The sequence below is a fragment of the Chiloscyllium plagiosum genome, unplaced genomic scaffold (genome assembly GCF_037043375.1).
Source record: "Chiloscyllium plagiosum isolate Xiang-an unplaced genomic scaffold, Cpla_swu_hap1 HiC_scaffold_26, whole genome shotgun sequence".
Lineage (NCBI taxonomy): Eukaryota > Metazoa > Chordata > Chondrichthyes > Orectolobiformes > Hemiscylliidae > Chiloscyllium > Chiloscyllium plagiosum.
Genome location: NW_028270164.1, coordinates 33,387,938 through 33,410,151, shown reverse-complemented (window position 1 = coordinate 33,410,151; position 22,214 = coordinate 33,387,938). Strand labels below are relative to the sequence as shown.

The 22,214-nt window shown below is 42.6% G+C and overlaps 1 protein-coding gene across 4 annotated transcripts in view; it reads right to left on the bottom strand.

The window, feature by feature from the left end:
- LOC122563223 (metabotropic glutamate receptor 4-like) overlaps window positions 1-22,214 on the bottom strand; it is a 1,237,105-nt gene that overhangs the window by 653,781 nt on the left and 561,110 nt on the right. For all 4 annotated transcript variants that reach the window (XM_087973618.1, XM_043716807.2, XM_043716804.2 and 1 more), the window contains exon 6: window positions 17,271-17,411. In XM_087973618.1, coding sequence (XP_087829744.1) covers window positions 17,271-17,411 — 141 coding nt within the window. The remainder of the gene's footprint in view (window positions 1-17,270; window positions 17,412-22,214) is intronic.

Sequence of the window (22,214 nt, the reverse complement as noted above, 5' to 3'; positions counted from 1 at the left end):
ACTAATTCATTATTTCAGAATAAAGCATCTTCGTTAATCATTTGATGAGTTGCAAACAAAATTAAAATGTGGTCCCATTCATAAGGGTTTGAGTGAAGGCAGAGGGGTATTTGTAGCAGTGAAATCTGGAAATTCTGTGAAAGCCGAGGGTCCTCTTTAACAGCAGGACTGCATTTTCAGTTTTACTAATTTTATTGATCAGCTATCTCCCTGAATTGGAGGTCAGCAGGCAGTGAAGCTAGCGATGGTAGGATGTAGGCAGGAACTACTGAAGACAAACTTCATCAAAAGATAAAGATTGGGAGTTGATGGGGGTTGCATAATTAATTGCATTGGAGTAGGGTCTGGGAAATAAAATTGTTTGGTTTTTGGAAGAGGTTAATGGCAAATGGTACTAGGAAGTCAGTCCTTTAATTAGAAGGAACCAGGAAACATGACTGAATTGAAGAGGATGATTGTTGGTTGTGATGAAAAGTTTGTTTGAGAGACTGGGTAAGCACTCTGGCTCCTCTTGACCCACAAACAATGCTAGAATTAGGTCTTTTAAAATTTCAAACATATACTTTATTCATAAAGCTATCTTCATATACATAGGCACTAAAGCAGTTCAGTTATGTACAGTAGCACACGAAGAAAAAGCAAACGTTGGAGTTTGACTCTATCCAACAAACAAACCGAAGGCATTTCTTACTTGTACAAGACTATATTTATATATATTTATATATATTCCCAGGGGAGGGAAGTGATAACTGAACGGACACTCATTTAACTTTGGCAGAAACATTTAGATGATGGACTACCCCACTGCACTTTGGCACCAGCTGCTCCAAGCTTTAGTGTGTTCCCCAGGACAAACCATACTAAAAGTAGTTGCTGGACCTCCTTACTATCACTTTCCTTTAGCCTTGACAAATTACCGAGAAAACTTTGTAGTGCCGGTGACAATATGAGGGACAAAGCCTCATTTGTATAGTATAATCATAGACCACCTCTATTACTCTGAGAACCTCAAGTCCACCATAATTAAAAATGGACATTTATGGCGGTATTAGTTTTCCAAGCTGAAAATGTGTTGCTGGAAAAGCGCAGCAGGTCAGGCAGCATCCAAGGAACAGGAGGATCAACATTTAGTTTTCCAAGTCTGTTCAGTTACCATTCCCTCTAACCCTTTCCTGCTTTTCATCTGAGAGTTAAAATCCCATTTTGAACTGTTCTGCTATGTCTGAGACAATGAATGTTCAGTCGATATATGAAAGATCCATTTCTCTTAAAACTACATAGAATATGTTTAATCCAAAATGGAGGATGGGAAAAATTTCTGGCTGTAACAGCTGCTCCTTTTTTGAGGAATTTTAGATGCTGGAGGTGATTTCCTTGAATTCTAGGAGCAGCAATTACTGTTTTATAAGCTGTTGCATTGTTTTGGAACTTTGGCAAAAAAAAAGTCAAAACAACAGCAGTTTTAAAAGGGAGAAGAACAGACAAAGGAAGCACATGGTGAGGTCAGTGCAGGAGAGAGAGAGAGAGAACCTGCACAGTTACTGCCTTTGATGTTTGAATTCGTGTATCGCTGGACATCAGAGTGCATCTGGGAAAATTATCAAAAAAGTGAAATTCACAACTAATCTTGGTGGAACTGTTGGGTGAAGTTGACAGCATAGAATCAGATAAGTTAATCGTTGTCTTAAGTGTGGGCTGCAGAGAATCTGCAGTAGTGAGTGGAGTAGTTTTTTTCTTGAATGTATGTTTTTGGAGATATGTCTCTTGATTAAACTTAAGCCATAATTATTAATTTAACCTGGGGCAGTGTTTGTAGAGGAATAAAACAGTGTTATTTTCTGGGTCTGTAGATTGTGAAGGAGCAAAAATGGCCATTATGAGAGTGATATGTACTTCCTGTCAGATGTGGGAGATTAAAGAGAGTTTAAGGGTTACTGTGGATTATATCTGCCATAAAGGCTGTTGGCTGCAAATCTTATCAGATCGAATGGATTGGTTGGAGAGACAGATAGAAGCGATGAGGAATTTGCAACAACAACAGTATGTGATGGATGGCAGTTATAGGAAGGGGGGAAAGTCTCAGATACAGTCACATGGATGGGTTAACTCCAGGAAAGGTAAGAGGTAGGCAGATAGTGCAGGAGCCTTTTGTGCATATACCCGTTTCAAACAGGTATGCTGTTTTGGAAAATGTAGGGGGTGATGGATTCTCAGGGGAATATAGCACGAACAGCTAAGTTTCTGGTGTTGAGACTGGCTCTAATGCATCGAGGGGTATGTCGGGTTCCAAGAGATCAATTGTGTCAGGGGATTCTCTAGTTTGAGGCACAGACAGACATTTCTGTGGCCAGCAGCGAAAAAGCAGAATGGTGTGTTGCTTCCCTGGTGCCAGGATCAAGGATGTCTCAGAGAGGGTGCAGAATGTCCTCACTGGGGAGAGGGGCCAGCAAGAGGTCATTGTACACATTCGAACCAACGACATAGGAAGGGAAAAGGTTGAGATTCTGAAGGGAGATTACAGAGAGTTAGGCAGAAATTTAAAAAGGAGGTCCTCGAGAGTAGTAATATCTGGATTACTCCCAGTGCTACAAGCTAGTGAGGGCAGGAATAGGAGGATAGAGCAGATGAATGCATGGCTGAGGAGCTGCTGTATGGGGGAGGGATTCACATTTTTGGATCATTGGAATCTCTTTTGGGGTAGAAGTGACCTGTACAAGAAGGACGGATTGCACCTGAATTGGAAGGGGACTAATGTACTGGCAGGGAAATTTGCTAGAGGTGTGTGTGTGTGTGTGTGTGTGTGTGTGTGTGTGTGTGTGTGTGTGTGTGTGTGTGTGTGTGTGTGTGTGTGTGTGTGTGTGTGTGTGTGTGTGTGTGTGTGTGTGTGTGTGTGTGTGTGTGTGTGTGTGTGTGTGTGTGTGTGTGTGTGTGTGTGTGGCCAGGGTGGGGGGTGCGCAGGGACGTAGTGAAGGAAAGACATCAATCTGAGACTGGTACAGTTGAGAACAGAAGCAAGTCAAACAGTCAGGGCGGGCAGGGACAAGGTAGGACGAAGAAATTAAACTGCATTTATTTCAATGCAAGGGGCATAACAGGGAAGGCAGATTAACTCAGGGCATGGTTCGGAATATGGGACTGGGATAGCATAGCAATTACAGAAACATGGTTCAGGGATGGGCAGGACTGGCAGATTAATGTTCCAGGATACAATTGCTACAGGAAGGATAGAAAGGGAGGCAAGAGAGGAAGGGGGAGTGGCATTTTTGATAAGGGATAGTATTACAGCTGTGCTGAGGGAGGATATTCCCGGAAATACATCCAGGGAAGTTATTTGGGTGGAACGGAGAAATAAGACAGGGATGATAACCTTATTGGGATTGTATTATAGACCCCCTAACAGTCAGAGGGAAATTGAGAAACAAATTTGTAAGGAGATGTCAGCTACCTGTACGAAAAATAGGGTGGTTATGGTAGGGGATTTTAACTTTCTAAACATAGACTGGGACTGCCATTGTGTTAAGCGTTTAGATGGAGAGGAATTTGTTAAGTGTGGACAAGACAATTTTCTGATTCAGTATGTGGACGTACCTACAAGAGAAGGTGCAAAACTTGACCTACTCTTGAGAAATAAGACAGGGCAGGTGACTGAGGTGTCAGTGGGGGAGCACTTTGGGGCCAGTGATCATAATTCTATTAGACTTAAAATAATGAAGGAAAAGGATAGACCAGATCTAAAAGTTGAAGTTCTAAATTGGAGAAAGCCCAATTTTGACGGTATTAGGCAAGAACTTTCAAAACTGAAAATGTGTTGCTGGAAAAGCGCAGCAGGTCAGGCAGCATTCAAGGAACAGGAAATTCAAATTTTTGGGCATGAGCCCTTCTTCAGGAATGACGAATTTCCTTATTCCTGAAGAAGGGCTCATGCCCGAAACGTCGATTCTCCTGCTCCTTGGATGCTGCCTGACCTGCTGCGCTTTTCCAGCAACACATATTCAGCTCTGATCTCCAGCATCTGCATTCCTCACTTTCTCCTAGAAGAACTTTCAAAAGCTGATTGGAGGCAGATGTTTGCAGGTAAAGGGACGGCTAGAAAATAGGGAGCCTTCAGAAATGAGATAACAAGAATCCAGAGAAAGTATATTCCTGTCAGGGTGAAAGGGAAGGCTGGTAGGTATAGGGAATGCTGGATGACTAAAGAAATTGAGGGTTTGGTAAAGAAAACAAAGGAAGCATATGTCAGGTATAGACAGGATAAATCAAGTGAAACCTTAAAAGAGCATAAAGGAAGTTGGAGTACACTTAAGAGGGAAATCAGGAGGGCAAAAAGGGGACATGAGATAGCTTTGGCAAATAGAATTAAGGAGAATCCAAAGGGTTTTTACAAATGCATTAAGGACAAAAGGGTAAGTAGGGAGAGAATAGGGCCCCTCAAAGATCAGCAAGACGGCCTTTGTGTGGAGCCGCAGAAAATGGGGGAGATACTACATGAGTATTTTGCATCAGTATTTACTGTGGAAAAGGATATGGAAGATATAGACTGTAGGGATATAGATGGTGACATCTTGCAAAGTGTAAATATTACAGAGGAGGAAGTGCTGGATGTCTTGAAACACATAAAAGTGGTTAAATCCCCAGGGCCTGATCAGGTGTACACAATAACTCTGTGGGAAGCTAGAGAAGTGATTGCTGGGCCTCTTGCTGAGATATTTGTATCATCGATAGTCACAGGCGGGGTGCCGGAAAAATGGAGGTCGGCTAACATGGTGCCACTGTTTAAGAAGGGTGGTAAGGACAAGCCAGGGAACTATAGGCCAGTGAGCCTGACGTCGGTGGTGAGCAAGTTGTTGGAGGGAATCCTGAGACCCAAGATGTACATTTATTTGAAAAGGCAAGGACTGATTCAGGATAGTCAACATGGCTTTGTGCATGGGAAATCATGTCTCACAAACTTGATTGAGTTTTTTGAAGAAGTAACAAAGAAGATTGATGAGAGCAGAGTGGAAGATGTGATCTATATGGACTTCAGTAAGGAGTTCGACAAGGTTTCCCATGTGAGACTGATTAGCAAGGTTAGATCCCACGGAGTACAGTGAGATCTAGCCATTTTGATACAGAACTGGCTCAAAAGTAGAAGACAGAGGGTGCGGTGGAGGCCTGTGACCAGTGGAGTGCCACAAGGACCGGTGCTGGGCCCTCTACTTTTGTCATTTACATAAATGATTTGGACGCGAGCATAAGAGGTACAGTTAGTAAGTTTGCAGATGACATCAAAATTGGAGGTGTAGTGGACAGCGAAGAGGATTACCTCAGATTACAACAGGATCTGGACCAGATGGGCCAATGGGCTGAGAAGTGGCACATGGAGTTTAATTCAGATAAATGCGAGGTGCTGCATTTTGAGAAAGCAAATCTTAGCAGGACTTATACACTTAATGGTAAGGTCCTAGGGAGTGTTGCTGAACAGAGACCTTGGAGTGCAGGTTCATAGCTCCTTGAAAGTGGAGTTGCAGGTAGATATGATAGTGAAGAAGGCGTTTGGTATGCTTTCCCTTATTGGTCAGAGTATTGAGTATAGGAGTTGGGAGGTCATGTTGCGGCTGTACAGGACATTGGTTAGACCACTGTTGGAAGATTGCATGCAATTCTGGTCTCCTTCCTATCGGAAAAATGTTGTGAATCTTGAAAGAGTTCAGAAAAGATTTACAAGGATGTTGCCAGGGTTGGAGGATTTGAGCTATAGGGAGAGGCTGAACAGGCTGGGGCTGTTTTTCCTGGAGTGTCGGAGGCTGAGGGGTGACCTTATAGAGGTTTACAAAATTATGAGGGGCATGGATAGGGTAAATAGGCAAAGTCTTTTCCCTGGGGTCGGGGAGTCCAGAACTAGAGGGCATAGGTTTACGGTGAGAGGGGAAAGATATAAAAGAGACTTAAGGGGCAACCTTTTCACGCAGAGTGTGGTAGGTGTATAGAATGAGCTGCCAGAGGAAGTGGTGGAGGCTGGTACAATTGCAACATTTCAGAGACATTTGGATGGGTATATGAATAGGAAAGGTTTAGAGGGATATGGACTGGGTGCTGAAAGGTGGGACTAGATTGGGTTGGGATATCTGGTTGGCCTGGACGGGTTTGACCGTCTGTTTCCATGCTGTACATCTCTATGATTCTATGACTCTAACTGGTCTCACAGTCCATTTCTCACAACCAGTCAGCAAACACTGTAAATATCATGAGACTGAGGTCACATATTCATTGTACATCATCCACAAAAGAAATTGGTGCTGGTAACGTTTCTAAATAACGTCACATATTAAACAGTGTCCAACATTGAGATTTTTTACTAAACCTAACTATGGTGTCATCAGACACTACATAGCTTCAGCTTCAGCTTCAATCATCACATCACATTGTGGGCGGCAGGGTGGCACAGTGGTTAGCACTGCTGCCTCACAGCGCCAGAGACCCAGGTTCAATTCCTGCCTCAGGCGACTGACTGTGTGGAGTTTGCACGTTCTCCCCGTGTCTGCGTGGGTTTCCTCCGGGTGCTCCGGTTTCCTCCCACAGTCCAAAGATGTGCAGGGTCAGGTGAATTGGCCATGCTAAATTGCCCGTAGTGTTAGGTAAGGGCTAAATGTAGGGGTATGGGTGGGTTGCGCTTCGGCGGGGCGGTGTGGACTTGTTGGGCCGAAGGGCCTGTTTCCACACTGTAAGTAATCTAATCTAATTAGTTTAAATAAGAGTACCAAAAAACCTGGCACATTATCAGAACACAAAACAATGATATGTTGCAATAAATTAAACAGCAGCACCATACTACGGAGGAGCTACCTCGATTTTGTTCCTCTGCAAAATGAATGCTAGAGAGGCTTTGTCTCAAGTGACACATCAAAAAACAATCATTCCTAAACGTATCCACTTAAACAATTATTTCAGAATCTCTTGAATAATAAAATCTGCATGGATATGACCTCTTACAAATTATCCTGCCTGGAAGACCCACTTCCAGTAGTGGTGAGATTTGCTGGCGATGCACAAATTAGAATGATTATCAATGGATCATATTTAATTGAATTACAACAGAATTAGCATATTGTCACGTACTCAAATGAGTGCAATGAAATGTTTACAAGACACCATCTTAGATACAAGGTACAAATTCTTCAGTAAATCAGAAAATACAATCATCGTTATGACAATCTGCTTTGCCAACCACAAATATATAGATTATGCATCTCTGACATAAATAGAGGATCCATCTACATCTGGAAAACTACCACCCTTTCTTTAGAATTAAGCTGAGAGACTGTACAATGAGGGATTAATTAATGCAATTGAAAGTGTTCACTGGAAAAAGTGATCAAGTCAAAACAAAAGCATCAAAAATAGTTGAAAACCACACAACGTTGAAACTTTATTGCTGGAACAGCACAGCAGGTCAGGCAGCATCCAGGGAACAGGAGATTCGACGTTTCGGGCACAGGCCCTTCTTCAGGAATGAGCAGAGAGTGTTCAGCAGGAGAAGATAAAAGGTAGGGAGGAGGGACTTGGAGGAGGGGCGTTGGAAATGTGATAGGTGGAAAGAGGTCAAGGTGAGGGTGATAGGTCGGAGTAGGATGGAGGCGGAGAGGTCAAGAAGAAGACTGCAGGTCAGGAAGGCGGTGCCGGGCTGGAGGGATTCGGCTGCGACAAGGTGGGGGGAGGGGGGATGAAGAAACTGGTGAAGTCCAAGTTCATCCCCTGTGGTTGGAGGGTTCCCAGTCGGAAGATAAGACGCTCCTCCTCCGACCGTCGGGTTGTTGTGGTTTGGCGGTGGATGAGTCCAATGACCTGCATATCCTCGGTGGAGTGGGAGGGGGAGTTGAAATGCTGTGCTACAGGGTGGTTGGGTTGGTTCGTCCGGGTGGCCCAGAGGTGCTCTCTGAATCGCTCCGCAAGTAGGCGGCCTGTCTCCCCAATATAGAGGAGGCCACACCGCTGCAGCCGGTGTGGCCTCCTCTATATTGGGGAGACAGGCCGCCTACTTGCGGAGCGATTCAGAGAGCACCTCTGGGCCACCCGGATGAACCAACCCAACCACCCTGTAGCACAGCATTTCAACTCCCCCTCCCACTCCACCGAGGATATGCAGGTCATTGGACTCATCCACCGCCAAACCACAACAACCCGACGGTCGGAGGAGGAGCGTCTTATCTTCCGACTGGGAACCCTCCAACCACAGGGGATGAACTTGGACTTCACCAGTTTCTTCATCCCCCCTCCCCCCACCTTGTCGCAGCCGAATCCCTCCAGTCCGGCACCGCCTTCCTGACCTGCAGTCTTCTTCTTGACCTCTCCGCCTCCATCCTACTCTGACCTATCACCCTCACCTTGACCTCTTTCCACCTATCACATTTCCAACGCCCCTTCTCCAAGTCCCTCCTCCCTACCTTTTATCTTCTCCTGCTGAACACTCTCTGCTCATTCCTGAAGAAGGGCCTGTGCCCGAAACGTCGAATCTCCTGTTCCCTGGATGCTGCCTGACCTGCTGTGCTGTTCCAGCAATAAAGTTTCAACTTTGATCTCCAGCATCTGCAGACCTCACTTTCTCCTCAAAGAAAACCACACAACACCAGCTTATAGTCCAACAGGTTTATTTTGAAACACTAGCTTTCGGAGCTAGTGCTTCCAAATTATCCTGTTGGACTGTAACCTGGTTTTGTGTGATTTAAAACTTTGTACACCCCAGTCCAACACCAGTGTCTCCAAATCAAAAACAGTTGGCTCGTTTCTGTGTCTTTTTCCAGTTTTGCTGCCCCCACTCTGCATCAACAAAGTTTACAAAGTTTTAGAATATACGAGTACTGGATCAGAGCGGTGTAAAATTCTGCTCCATTTTATGGAATGTTTATAAAATACATATGCAAGTACACATATTTGAAAAATTGTTTTACATTTTAATTCAAACAACCAAACATATTGAAGTAGGTACACTGGTTAAAGTTCCATAATTGATTTAAAATATAATACTACCTAAAAGTTATTGCAAAGAACATTCAGTTCCTTTTCTCTGAAATACATTACCCTAACTCCTCACCGGCTCATACACGAAAAACACTGCATTGTAAGTTAACTGACACTAAAAATCTTCAACGATGTCCAAATTTCAGTGTCATTTAAGAGAGTTGTGGGCTTCAGGAATGAAAAACAGGCTAAAATGATTCTACCTGCACAGTTAACCTTATTATGAATATTTACATTTATCTTTGCTACATTAATGGAAAAAGTCTTCTGATGAAGGGTCACTGGACCCAGGACACAAACTCTGCTTTTCTCCACTGATGCTGCCAGATCTGCTGAGCTTTTAGATCAATTGCTATTTTTGTTTCTGATTTCCAGCATCCACAATTCTTTGTTTTTATTTTGGAATTAAGATTGTCTAGTTCCTTTGTTTAGGGTGTAGATTTGCTCGCTACACCCTGTGGTGTAAAATTATGTCCCAATACATGTGTGAATCATAATGTAACACATGTATTGGGCCAAGCAGTGGAATGTGGTGAAACGGTTAAAAATTATGTCCCAATACATGTGTGAATCTAACCGGAATGGAGGTGTTGCTTAGTCCCGTGTGAATCTTATTACACACCTCCCCGTGTGAATCTTCTTATCTGTATGTAACCAGAATGGAATGTGTTTTTTAGCCTTGCTCTGCTGTTCACATGAATGTTTATATCTGGCAGCTGGAAAAGTCTCCAGTTCGGTGAGTCTGCTCCGGGGTTACGTTTAACCGCCGAGCGTGGGTTGTTGGCAACCGCTCTACAAGAACTGACGGCTCCCAGTTCCGGTAACATGTAGAGTGAGTATAAGCCAGACCCGGGAGTCTGCTCCGGGGTTACGTTTAACCGCCGAGCGTGGGTTGTTGGCAACCGCTCTACGAGAACTGACGGCTCCCAGTTCCGGTAACATGTAGAGTGAGTATAAGCCAGACCCGTTGTAAGATGAGACCTGGTTTTGGCGACGCTGCGGGGAATAAAATGCTCATATTCTAGCAGACTCGCCTCTTGGTCGTTTGTTCTGTGTCAGACTACTCTCCTACGAACCTGACCTTGAGAATTTTTTAAAACATTTGGCGTAGTCGAGCAGGGTCAATCGCAATTGAGGAGAGATTTTGATACAGAACAATGTTTTGGAAAAAGACTAAGAAACCAGAAGAACAAACTGTGGAGGTCCCGACCGTCCCGGGATGGCACGACGTGGCAGTTTGTTTGAGAAATGGTGGGGGGCGACCGGAGGAACCCCAGGGTCGCTGCTGTCCACCCTTGAGAGGATCCCAGTCCTGCCGAAGAACCCCTTGCCTGGGGTACAGCGGAGGATGTGGGCATGTCCAAAAAGCTGAAGCGGAGTTAACAGAATTGAATGGGATTGAACTGAACTGAACTGAGTGGAACTGAACTGAATTGAACTGAAGTGAATCAAATTGAACGGAACAAAATGGAACTGAGCTAAATTGAATTGAAATGGACGGAACTGAATTGAACACAATTGAATTGAACTGAACAGACCTGAACTGAGCTGAATTGAACTACACTGAATTGACTGAACTGAAATTAACTGAAACGAATTGAACTGAATTAAGCATAATGTAACACATGTATTGGGCCAAGCAGTGGAATGTGGTGTAAAATTATGTCCCAATACATGTGTGAATCATAATGTAACACATGTATTGGGCCAAGCAGTGGAATGTGGTGAAACGGTTAAAAATTATGTCCCAATACATGTGTGAATCTAACCGGAATGGAGGTGTTGCTTAGTCCCGTGTGAATCTTATTACACACCTCCCCGTGTGAATCTTCTTATCTGTATGTAACCAGAATGGAATGTGTTTTTTAGCCTTGCTCTGCTGTTCACATGAATGTTTATATCTGGCAGCTGGAAAAGTCTCCAGTTCGGTGAGTCTGCTCCGGGGTTACGTTTAACCGCCGAGCGTGGGTTGTTGGCAACCGCTCTACGAGAACTGACGGCTCCCAGTTCCGGTAACATGTAGAGTGAGTATAAGCCAGACCCGGGAGTCTGCTCCGGGGTTACGTTTAACCGCCGAGCGTGGGTTGTTGGCAACCGCTCTACGAGAACTGACGGCTCCCAGTTCCGGTAACATGTAGAGTGAGTATAAGCCAGACCCGTTGTAAGATGAGACCTGGTTTTGGCGACGCTGCGGGGAATAAAATGCTCATATTCTAGCAGACTCGCCTCTTGGTCGTTTGTTCTGTGTCAGACTACTCTCCTACGAACCTGACCTTGAGAATTTTTTAAAACACACCCTAAACCTCAACCTGGGCTACAAACCTTCACAAACCTTGCAGTTCCTTTGTTGATGTACTTTCCTACAATGGGAAATCTTCAACATGATTTCATGCTCTGGATATTTAGTTTAGACACACAGTAAGGCACACTTCTTTTTGAATGAGGTCGAGTTCACAAGGACAATTGAAATGTTAAGCTGTACCAGATACACCAACTTAAATAAGATCCTTTGGAACTCAAAAAGCAATCTTAGAAGTATGAGGTAATATGTTGGCCACTTGGGCTTTCTTAAAGCTTTTAATTTCAAAGATGGCATTTGGCTTGTGTCTGGAACATTCAACCGATCAACAGCTCAAAAATGAAGCAAAGAGGCAATAGTTTTATACTCATCTCAAGTCAATTGTATCTCCAGGCTAAATCTCACAGCAGTAATCTCACAATGAGATTAACTCTGTATACAGAGATTTAAACAAAATGCCTTCAGGACAATGTTAACCTATTAGACTTGTTCTGCTGTTTTCTACCTTTTCAATAAAACTGCACAACTGTTTGATGGTATATAAACAGAGACTAAATGAAAACAAAGTACTTTAAGCAAGCTTTCTGGAAAGTATATGGAGCTACATTATATGAAAAAATATTTTCAGTAATGTTTGAATATATTTTTTACATTTGAGCTTGAAAGATGTAAGTTGACATTCTGACACCTGGATTTTAGAAAACGTTTAACTATGAAGTCAAAGACCAGTTATTTAACATCTGAAAATGATGGGCTGAAGCCTGGTCAGAGAATAAACATTTTAAAATCTCAAACCCAACCCATCTTCGATGAAAATAAAATCCAAAAGAACAGTGGATGCTCAGTTCTGAAGAGGAGTCACTGTACTCGAAACATTAAATGTGCTTTCTCTCCAGCTGCCAAACCTGCTGAGTTTGTTCCAGCAATTTCTGTTTTTGTTCCATCTTCCATCAATCCAATTCCAGGTTTAATGGAGATGGGACAAGGAATGTGTAAGCACTCGACCCCTAGCAGATATTTTAATGAAGCTGGTAGCATCAGAATAAACTTGTTTTGCCAATTTAACTCTGGCTGGCTGTGCTTTCCACAGCTCAGAAAACCTGATAACTTAAGGAGGAGGAGGAGGGCTTTTGGAGATTGATACTCATCAAAATACTGCCAGACAACAGCCTGCAGAATCAGGACATATTCTACTCCTTGCCTGCAGATGTGTGACCTGTACCTGCTCTAATGACCTGCCTTTGAGTCCTCCCTGCCCAAGTCGACATTAACCCTATCAATCAAGGTGAGTTCTGGACAAGGAACTAATCAAGGACTGCATCAAACAACACACCCCTTGAACATTCCCAGTAGACAGCATGCTAATTGTGCTTATTCTTGCAAGTTTCAGATTACCATGTCCAACATTAGGTGTCATCCTGCTATTGGGCAACATTAATTGGAATAATTCTGACTATAATAAGAATTACGTTTAAAAACAAACATAATTATCAGTCAGACTCTCAGTGTGATGCATTGTGTACACAAGATAATAAACATAAAATATCTAATGGTTGACATTGTGATCTGAGATTTTAAAGCCTAGGCTTGACATAGTCCATCAATTATTTGGACATATGGCCTAAATAGCTGGCAATACATTGGCAATGAAACTCATATCACATTAATGTTGAGACTTTAACTTGTGTATCTGAAAATTCAGACCTTTGTGCAACGTTGGCAAAAATAACTTGCACATAACTTGCACCTTTTTTCATCAAGAATAGGGTAATGGAGCATGAGCAAAATGGATGTGGATGGGGTTCTGATCAAGAAGGCTGGTTTGCCTTGGAATAAATACCTTGGATTTCTTAGAGCTATAGTTTATCAGAGGCTCTATGGAAACTTTTTTGGTATATTTGCTGAAACTGAACCGGGACGCTATGGATGCTGATCTTGAACTGTTATAAGGTAATGGGTGATTTATGAAGCTGCCTGTGATCAGCTGGATGATAAAATATTCACAATGTTATTGCATGTACTATTGCACTACGTTATATTTTCGACTGCTAAGTGCAGCTAATTTTTATTCCCGTAAGGCCTGCAAAGACAAAATGCCCAAGATGAATTAGCTTAATTTCTGTCCAATAAAGTGCACCTTAGCTTGAAAAAGATCTGCTTTGACACACAAAAATAGCTTTCAATGACTATTCTGTCTTTTTTTAAAATATGTAGTTAGCACTGCATTCATCAGTATTGGTATTTTCATATTCAGCATTGCATACAAAATTTGATTCATATAATAAGGGAAAATATTGTATCTGGATTATTCACAATACACAGTGGATGAATGAAGTCATGGCAGCAAAGAAATAACTATATCTATATATAAATGCTAAGTGGATAAATGTCAATTAGGATAAGATCTTCAATAATGAAAAGATCTAGAAGAGCATCAGGAAAATGCTCAGCTGCAGTAAAAATATAAATACTGTATTGAAGTGAAGAGATAATGGATTGAATGCAAATCAGATGAAGCTGTGTTGTTGCTTTGCAAGGTGTTTCACAGACCCCATCTGGAATGCTTTGTGCAATTCTATGACTGAATCATTGGATATTATTGCCACTCTGAGGATGCAGAGGTAAGAAATGATAATTGTAGATCTTAGGCAAGTTTTGAAAATTTGAAGAGACGTTGGAGATGAGCTACAGAAAGGTTTTAAGATGAACTTGACAGTATTGATCCAGGAAAATCGTTAATATGTTAACCACAGGGCAACATAACATGTAAAATTAGGAATGTAAGAAAAATCATTTTTCACCAAAATAGTAAAGATGACAATTTGTATTCCAACATTGGGCACAAAAAGGGCCATAATTCTACAATTTTAGTGGAATTCAACTTCCTACATTGTTCATACTCCCAAACCATATGCCAACATTTCATTGGACCATAATAAGGACAGGAGAAAGTGAGTACTGCAGATGCCAGAGAGAAGAAAAGTGTGGCACAAGAAAAACACAGCAGATGCTGCCTGACCTGCTGTGCTTTTCCAGTGCACACATTTTGACCAATAACAGGGATGGACCAGTTGTCTAAATGTTAACGCTTACATGTTTGGTTTTGAACTGGGGTCTAGTCTGGCAAAACAGCATGGCAGTGAGATGACATTTGTAGGATCAAGCAAAAATCCCCATCATCTAAATCACTGGGTAAAACCCTGGCTTTTCATAACTTTTAAAAATCAAGGGGACAACTGGATTGAGCTCCAGGGAAAGTATACAAACACAGAGATGGCTGTTGGGAACCATTGTTTAGCCTGGAATTCCAATTTCGATCTCCTCTCTAAAATACCAATCAACCAAACTTAACAGACTCTAGCCTAAGACAGTTTTTACACCTTAGACTGCCCAACAGAGTCAGTATGGGGCTACAGAGGTACCAGGCATTGAACTTCAATGGAAATCCATTCACAGAGATGACAAGCATTAAAGTTCAATCAAAACCCATTCACACATAGTCAAATCATCGGAAGGCCAACTAACTTCAGAAGAGAACATCAAGAGCTTAAAGAAAACCACAGATTTGAGGGGAGATAAGAGGCCTGTCTGCATGACTGCTATCCCTGAGAGAGCCTTTTTCAACAGCAAGCTTCTGCACAAACAGCTTCCTCATAGGCTTCCAGGATCAACAAGCACTTTGGAACCAAGAACCACAAAAGATGAACAAAGAACCAAGAACAGGGAAGCCAAACTAAGGGCCTCATCGGAACAAAGACATCCTAGATGGGGAAGTCAACCAAGACTTCCCAAACAAAAGCTATCAAACACAGGCCTGCACTGAACCAAGAAAACTGTTAGGAAGAACCTCAGCAACCAGCTCAGTTTAAAACCAGAGGTTCCTTAGGAGTGAACTGAAACTCTCAAGATTTCAAAGTTCCGACCTAGCTATCAGGAAGGTGAAGGCAGGTGGTGACAGTGCATTGGGACTCCAAGGTAGGAAATCTGACGAACAATCCTATGATTAAAACTGTTGTTTTTTTAGGTTATAATCGTGTTTCATCTAGCTAATAGTTTTCCTGTTCTCTGTACAGTTGATTGTGTCAATTTCCCTGTTAATTGCATTTACCCATTTTTGTGTTACACTTATTTTTGTATTGTCTTTTGCCCTGAAACACCTGTCTACTGATCCTAAATAAGTCCAGCACCTAGGACCAGGGGTCTGGGGTGATTTGAACCACTTACAAATCAGAAAATAACTGATTACAAACCAGAATCCTACACATTAGACACATCACTCAACGTCCTCCCACCTCCCGGCTTGTCCCCATAAGGCTGGTGAAGTTCAGTCCAGTTTGCTTTCAGTCTTATGTGAACCCAGAACTGTAAAGGCTAAGTTTAAGGTTAACTTCTTGATGGGTCCCATAGACTTTCACTAATTTTCCCGTTTCCTTAATCGGGCAAGCTTGCTTCAAGCACTATGTTAGTACAACAACTGATGAAAGAGGGCTTCAAGGATATTATACAAAGTAACAAGTTGATGGGACTGATCTTTTTTCTATCCTTAAGCATTTCATCTTTAAAAGTGCATATTCTATCATAACCTCATAGTACTGTAATTGTCAATAGTAATGTATGTAACATGTATGAGAGAAAAACTATTAAAGCGTGCATTATTGCACTGTTCTGAAACATTAACTTCACTACTTCATTGGGCATGTAACATCAGACATGACTTGGGTTTATCAGCACTGAATCATACAGAAGACATGCAGAACCATATGTGTGCATGTCAGTTTTTCCACTCAAAGAATCTATTTAATATCAATGTTAACACTGACAGCTTTTCTTATTCCAATGATTAATTCTGTTATTTCAACAACATGACAGCATGACATTGATCAATTTTTGCAGCATTAAAATTGAAGAAATTTGTTTCCCAATTCCAAAAGTTGTTCAGCCGGTCAGTAACATTCATTAAAGACAAACGGTTTGTTGCATTTATATTGAAGCAGTGTACAGGAATTTATCAAAACTAGTCAATAGTTTTATGCCTGGCAAAGATCTGGAAATAGATTTCCTCGCTTTGTTTTTATTTCAGACAAGAAATTCTATTTTAGCCAAATTTCTGGGGATTTCCTGAAAATACAAACCTTATTGATAAATCATTGATTTTGAATTTATCCTGTGTAATGAATCATGTGCAAAGCATTAAATTCTCTTTACAAATGCTCATCAACTTGGTTTCTTTCAATTTCTGGACATTTTTTAGATTTCAATCATTTCTTTTATTGCATGAACACCTCATATAATTGCATGATTTCTTTTTGTCTTCTGCCTTAAACCATTTATTTCATTCAAGGCTAAAAATGTAATAAACCTCTGATGCGTATATGTTGATTTATTTTACACAAATGGCTGAGAGATTTTTTTTTAAACAGGATTGACTAGATTAAAAATACAACATTCAAATTTATGTTTCAAATGGTTCACAACTCAATATCATTAACCTAGCAAAATATCCGAAGGCATTTTATAGTTGGTGGTCGTCAATGCAGTAATTATACAGCAATTTGAAACACTCACAGTAAAGATTGTTCTGAATCTTAATTTGTTTAATAAATCAATCTTTTAAAAAAAAATGTCATTTGCACAGCATTTAGGTCACAAATCATTTCACTGATCAAACAATTACATGCTTACACTATTGTAGAGAGAAATATTGATTTATAGTAAAGTTGAAACAAAGCCTTAAACACAGAGGAGCAGCAATTGTCATTCCAGGTAAGTCATTGGGAATTATTTTCAGATAAATCATACATTTTCTTGACAATAATTCTCTCTCAATACTAAATGCTGAATAATTTACCACTAACTGTCCATTTTATTTAATTGGAACAAACTGTTTATGCAAGGGTGATTGTGGATAACATCTGAAATCAAGAAGTATGAAAAGTTAGCACTTTATAAATAAAGTTTAACGATCACACAATACCTGTACATTTTTTAACATGACTCCCTCGTTTAAATCCGTGTCGACTCAGCTTACACTTGAAATTCGCTTCCCAAAACTCTGCAAACCAAATGTTCCTTCTGTTATTCTCCAGGGTCCGACTCTTGAAGTATCTATCAAATCCTATGACAAAAGGCACATTCGTTAATCACTCACATGACTCATAATTATAGACAACCTTCCATCTGTAAAAATGCTGAATGATCTCTGACTGTTGATTTTTCAAATCAGCATCAAATAACAAAATCATGGCCTCTCTGATATTGGGACGTCCTGTGTCCATAAGCCACAATATGGACAATTGTCAAAAAGTGTGGTGTTGGAAAAGCACAGCCGGCCAGGCAGCTGAGGAGCAGGAGAGTCAACGTTTCGGGCATAAGCCCTTCATCAGGAATGTGGACTGGGAAGAGGGCTGAGAGATAAATAGGGGGTTGGGAGTGGGGATGGGGAAAGGTAGCTGGGAAAGCGATAGGTGGATGCAGATGGGGGAGTCTGTTTGTGGTAGGTCGATGGGGAGGGTGGAGCAGATAGGTGGGAAGGAAGATGGACAGGTAGGACAGGTCAAGAAGGTGGTGCCGAGTGGAGGGTTGGATCTGGGATAAGGTGGGGGGAGGAGAGATTTGGAAACTAGTGAGGTCAATGTTGATGCCTTGTGGTTGAAGGGTCTCAAAGTGGAAGATGAGGTGTTCTTCCTCCAGTTGTCAAGTGGCTTGGATTTGGAGTTGGAGGAGAGCCAGGACTTGCATGCCCTTGGAGGAGTGGGAGGGAGCTGTTGAAGTGGTCAGCCACGGGATAGTGAGGTTGTTTGGTGCGCATGTCCCAGAGAGGTTTCCTGAAATGCTCCTCGAGTTAGCATCCTGTCTCCCCTTCAACCACACAGCTTTAACAGTGACTTCACTAGTTTCCAAATCTCCCCTTCCCCCACCTCATCCCAGATCCAACCCTCCAATGTGGCGCTACGCTCTTTACTTGTCCTACCTTTCCATTTACCTTCTCACCTATCCACTCCACCCAATGTACAGGAAACCATATCCAGACATGGGCTGACATGCAACAGGTAGCATTTACGCAAAACAAGTGCTAGACAATGACCCTGTCCAACAAATGAGAATCTAAGCTTCATCATTTGACGCTCCATAGTATTACAGATGGCAGTAAAGTGGCACAGTGGTAAACTCTGCTACTTCACAGCACCAGGGACCCAGGTTCGATTCCACCCATAGGTAACTGTGTGAAGTTTGGTTTGTGGACCCAGGTTTGATTCCACCCATGGGCAACTGTCTGTGTGGTATTTGCACAATGTCCCTATATCTGCATGAGTTTTCATCAGATACTCTGGTTTCTTTCCACAGTCCAAAGATGTGCAAGTTAGATGGATTGGCCATGCTAATTTGTCCAGTGTCATCCAGGATTGTGCAGGCTAGGTGGATTAACCATGGTAAATGTGAGATTAGAGGGATAGGAGTGCATCTGATGGAATGCCCTTTGGAGGGTCGGTGCAGACTTGGTGGGCCATATGGACTCTTTTTGCACTGTTAAGATTCCATGATTAACATTGTTGAATCCCCTACTATTAACATCCTGGAGGTTGCCATTGATGAGAAACAAAACTGGATCAGTCATAAATAAATACTGTGACGACAAGAGCCGGTCAAAGGCTAGGAAATCTATGACAAGAAACTGATCTTATGATTCACCAATGTCTGTCATCACCTACAAGGCACACACCAGGAGTGTGATGGAATACTCTCAAGTTCCCTGGACGAATTCAGCTTCAACAACACTCAATAAGCTCAGCTATCCAGACAAAGCAGATTACCATCACAGCCACAACCTTCAACATTCATTCCCTTCATGACTGATGCAAAGTGGCGACAGTATGTAGCATCTTCAAGATGCACTGCAGCAATGCCCAATGGGCAACTCCATCTAAACCAGACGCACGGCAATACTACCAGCTGCAAGTTCCATTCTAAGCCACACACCATCTCTCTTGCCACTACTTCACTGTTCCTTCATTATTACTCAATCAAAAACTGGGAACTCCTTTGATAACAGCACTGTGAGTTTACCGATCCTTCTGGACTAGAAGGCAACTCCTTACCACCTTCTCAATGGTAGCAAAATGGCAATTATGGATGGGAAACAAATCTTGAAAAAAATACACTTTGCTGTCTGAACTTTTGTACAGTCAGTAAATTCTGAATTCTTTAACAGCTGAAGTAATATATTGTTTTACCTCATCAACCTTCCACCATGCTTTAGGACGTCATTAATTCAGAAATGACATTTGCTGCTTTAAGCACTGAACAACTTCCAGTCTTCTATTCATATAACCATGTCTGATAATAAATCCATTTCCTGGCGCTTATCAGACTATTTGATCATAAATGGGTTTAAGATTGAATTCATTTTGTTCCACTGCAACAAAATGAGGCTGAACCTTATGTTTTTTTCCACAAATTACAGACATGTCGAGTTTGGTGGCGTGATTCCCATAACAAGGCCAAACAGGTTTTACCATCACACATTACAACATCCGCTGTATTATTTGGCAATTCAGCCCTTCAATCGCATCCGTTTTCTGCCCTATCTTACCATGAGCCATTCCTGGACCAACTCACTGTTTAGCGGATGCCCTCCCTAAGACCTGCATCCCTTGTGGCTACACCTTCCAAAGCCCAGTGTGCCCTGCAGGAGCGATACCTTTAGGAACCTGCCCGACGCGGTAATGGATGGAGTGAGGAAAGACGTCCGAGAAGGGGAGTTGGCACCAGACTTCTCTGAGAGGGACCTGGACATTTCTGAGGATGGGGTGGTCAAGAGTAGGGAAGACCCCTTCTGAGAGGGCCAGCAGAAGCCAACACGCCACCAGACAATGCCAACCTGATTGATGAGGGCCAGTACCATCTCCAGGGTACAGAACACTGGGCCTTGTGCTGCAGGAAGGAAGGCAATGACCTCTCGGGTTAGGTGCAAGCTTTGATCTCTGCTGCCTCACACTATCTGTGCCACTGCACCCATCCCTCACCAATGCTTATGCTTAGACCCCCCACTGATGCATAGAACACCATACCTTGCTCATTCTGATTATTCTCCCTTTCCTTCCACACGACTAACCTCCATGCTCCTCCTCACTCCTGTGAAACACCTTAGCTCCCATACATACCAGCTGTAACACCTGTGCCACCCACTCTGGTTTACCTATTCACCACTTTGATGTCATTACAGCAGAAGGCCACCTCATAATAGGATGGAGTGATGCAGATAATTAATAAGTGCTAGATATCTGAATCCTCACCTCTTTTGAGGAAGGCATACCTGTCCTTGGAATAGAAGTCAGAGACCACTCCTGTGGGGTTGCAGAGATATCCATGTCCCGACACCCAAGTAAATAACACTCTTCATTGCACTGCATTGCTGGCATTAACCAGGCAGTCATTATAATTCAAAGTTTGTGAGAAGATTTGTAGCTCGGGTGCTCGTTGTTGTGGTTCTATTCGCCGAGCTGGGAATTTGTGTTGCAGACGTTTCGTCCCCTGTCTAAGTGACATCCTCAGTGCTTGGGAGCCTCCTGTGATCTTTCCTCCCCTCCAGCATTTGTAGTGATTTGAATCTGCCGCTTCCGGTTGTCAGTTCCAGCTATCCGCTGCAGTGGCCGGTATATTGGGTCCAGGTCGATGTGCTTACTGATTGAATCTGTGGATGAATGCCATGCCTCCAGGAATTCCCTGGCTGTCCTCTGTTTGAACAGCCAAGGAATTCCTAGAGGCATGGCACTCATCCACAGATTCAATCAATAAGCACATCGACCTGGACCCAATATACCGGCCACTGCAGCGGACAGCTGGAACTGACAACCGGAAACGGCAGATTCAAACCACTACAAATGCCGGAGGGGAGGAAAGATCACAGGAGGCTCCCAAGCACTGAGGATGGCACCTATATAGGGGACGAAACGTCTGCAACACAAATTCCCAGCTCGGTGAACAGAACCACAACAGTCATTATAATGCATTGATAATCAATGCTAACCCAATGGCTGCAATATCTTATTTCTCTTGTCTTTACAGTGCACCTATTCTCTCAAGGATCAGTCCATCTCCCACAGAGATACATTTCTTGAACACCCCCACCTCTAAATGAGTGTGTCAAGACAACGGAGGGATCATCAGCAGCTGCAACAGATGGCGACATTATTGGTGAGATTCATAAGAGCACATCATATGGGATTGCATGCTGGTGAGTTCCACACACAGATTACTCTGCAGATCAGTTGAGAGAGAAATGCCCCAGGCCACTGGCAGACATAGCAACACAGAAAACATCGAAATAGGAGTGGGAATAGGCTATTTGGCGCTTCAAGCCTGCTCTGCTGTTCAATATGATCTTGACTGGTCATCCAACTCAGTGACCCTGTTTCTGCTTTCTCCTCATGCCTTTTGATCCCTTTTGCTCTCAGAACTATATCTATTTCCTTCTTGAAAACATTCAATGTTTTTGGTCTCAACCAGTTTCTGTGGCAAAGAATTCCACAGGGTCACCACTCTCTGGGTGAAGAGATTTCTCCTTGTCTCAGTCTTCAATGGTCTACCCTATATCCTTAGACTGTGAACCTTGATTCTGGAATCCCAGTCATCAGGAACATCCTTTCTGAGTTTATCCTGTGTAGACCTGTTAGAATTTCATAGATTTCTAAGATCCCCCATTATTCTTTCTGTATTCCAAAGAATATCGTCCTCACCAATAGAACTATTGGAGACCGGGCTCCTGCTAAGCCCTTAACAGGAGGTAACTCTGTAGCCGCAGTTGTGGAGGACTTCCTTCAGATGAAGAGAGAAGAGCGGCAGACAAACATGCAGGAATGCACTGCCAGTCATCACACAGGTACTGCAGCAATGCAGCTAGGGCTGCAGCTATCTGTCT